Source organism: Priapulus caudatus, unplaced genomic scaffold (genome assembly GCF_000485595.1).
Source record: "Priapulus caudatus unplaced genomic scaffold, Priapulus_caudatus-5.0.1 Scaffold334, whole genome shotgun sequence".
Taxonomy (NCBI): Eukaryota; Metazoa; Priapulida; class Priapulimorpha; order Priapulimorphida; family Priapulidae; genus Priapulus; species Priapulus caudatus.
This window is the reverse complement of record NW_014577395.1, coordinates 72,516-74,249: the sequence shown is the minus strand read 5'-3', so window position 1 is coordinate 74,249 and position 1,734 is coordinate 72,516. Positions and strand designations below refer to the sequence as shown.

Here is a 1,734-nt window from a genome sequence, read left to right as displayed (position 1 = left end):
GTCATGGTGGTTGTGTCATTAGTGTCATGGTGGTTGTGTCGTGTCGTTGTGTCATTAGTGTCATGGTGGTTGTGTCGTGTCGTTGTGTCATTAGTGTCATGGTGGTTGTGTCGTGTCGTTGTGTCATTTGTGTTGTGGTGGTTGTGTCGTGTCGTTGTGTCATTAGTGTCTTGGTTACTTGTGTCGTGTCGTTGTGTCATTAGTGCCGTGGTTACTTGTAGCCAAGTTATTTTGTGGACTTTGCTGAAGGATGGGGTAAATGAGTCTAGGCCAAAATGAGCATCCATTCTTCATTGAATTTATTTCCTTGTTACGCATCATACAGAAGAGTGGAATATCACATATAGATTAGGTTGTCCATAATAATTTATCACGTAGTTTTGCATTTTGTATGGAAAATTACGCGTATTTAAGAAAATCAATTTGGCACTATCTTATAGTAAGATCTTATAATCGTATAATTATTAGTGCTTATATTCCATGATTACTATTATGTGTGTCGTACTGTCTCGTGCTTCAGACAGTATCTTGTCATTGTCTGCAGATAATAATTTATTTATTTATTCACCAGGTGGCGCAGTGGGTGTATTCTCACATGGAGGAAAATGAGAAGAAAGTGAAGCTAGGAGACATGCTCAAGGACAAAAATGTTAAAGTTACATTCATGCCTTATGATTGGAGCATGAACTCTCAGTAGCAGTTGCCTGTGACTCTCGTATATAGAAAACCTTGTGGAAGTGTAGTGTTTTGACGGGTAACCATATAATAACTAATTTATAGCTGGCTTTATGTCATTAAAAGTGTGATATTATACCGTTTGTATATTAGTTCTTGATTTTGTGTGTGATTATGACTAATACATAATTATCTTGTATCATTGTGGTCACATTGTGTTTGAAACTGAGAATGCCACTAGTTATGTAGTTTCATTATGCAGATCAGAATTATTCTTGTCTGTTATTATTTGTGATCTTATATCTTATGCAAATTGCCATATGTGATATTTGTAATTATAATCTCTGGAATTGGAAATGTCCTATTCTTGGAACCATGCGAGCAGCTAACATTAGCCTTTTGTCAGGTTTCTCTTTTGCATGCCTGCTCTCTTCATGCCCCCATGTCCCTCACACTCCCTGCTTCCTCTTCTCAGTTTTTCCTACCAGTGTACTGCTAACCTGGCACTCCCTCTTTCCATGTATATATAGGGGAATTTTGCAGAAAATATAGGTTTATATTCTTTATTGTTGTTATAAGTTGCAATATTCATAAAATCATCAGCTTGTTTTAGTAAAGTAAAGGAATGACGTACTGGTTTGTTACTAATACCAATATACAACAATATATATATATATATAAATTGTTTGTTGTGCCACTTTATAAACCAAAGCTTCCAGGATAGTAATATGACTTGTGAATGGATGAATTGAATTATGAGAGTGAAAATACATACATGCAATGAAGATTATTTGTTAAAAGGACATGCAAGTCATTTATTGCTTTTACATGTAGGCCAGCACAGGCATACACTACATCCTACTACCGAAAAAATACATCTATACACATGCACACAGGCATACTAGCATTATCCGTTCAAACTAACTCGGCCTGTATTGTGAACCCATATAAATGATGATTCTTTATTTTTAGCTCATCTGACGTAGTTGGATGCAGCTTGTAGAATCGCATGAGCATGCGTCCGGACTTGCATGCGTCCGTCCGTCCGTCCGTCCGTCC

At 36.9% G+C, this 1,734-nt stretch overlaps 1 protein-coding gene across 1 annotated transcript in view; it reads left to right on the top strand.

Moving 5' to 3' along the window:
• Nucleotides 1–1,475, top strand: part of LOC106809184 — a gene marked incomplete in the record, with an annotated part of 29,508 nt that extends 28,033 nt beyond the window's left edge. The window contains 1 exon segment of the mRNA XM_014812176.1: nt 572–1,475. Within this exon segment, the coding sequence (XP_014667662.1) occupies nt 572–697 (126 nt within the window).
• Between the last annotated feature and the right edge of the window lie 259 nt (nt 1,476–1,734).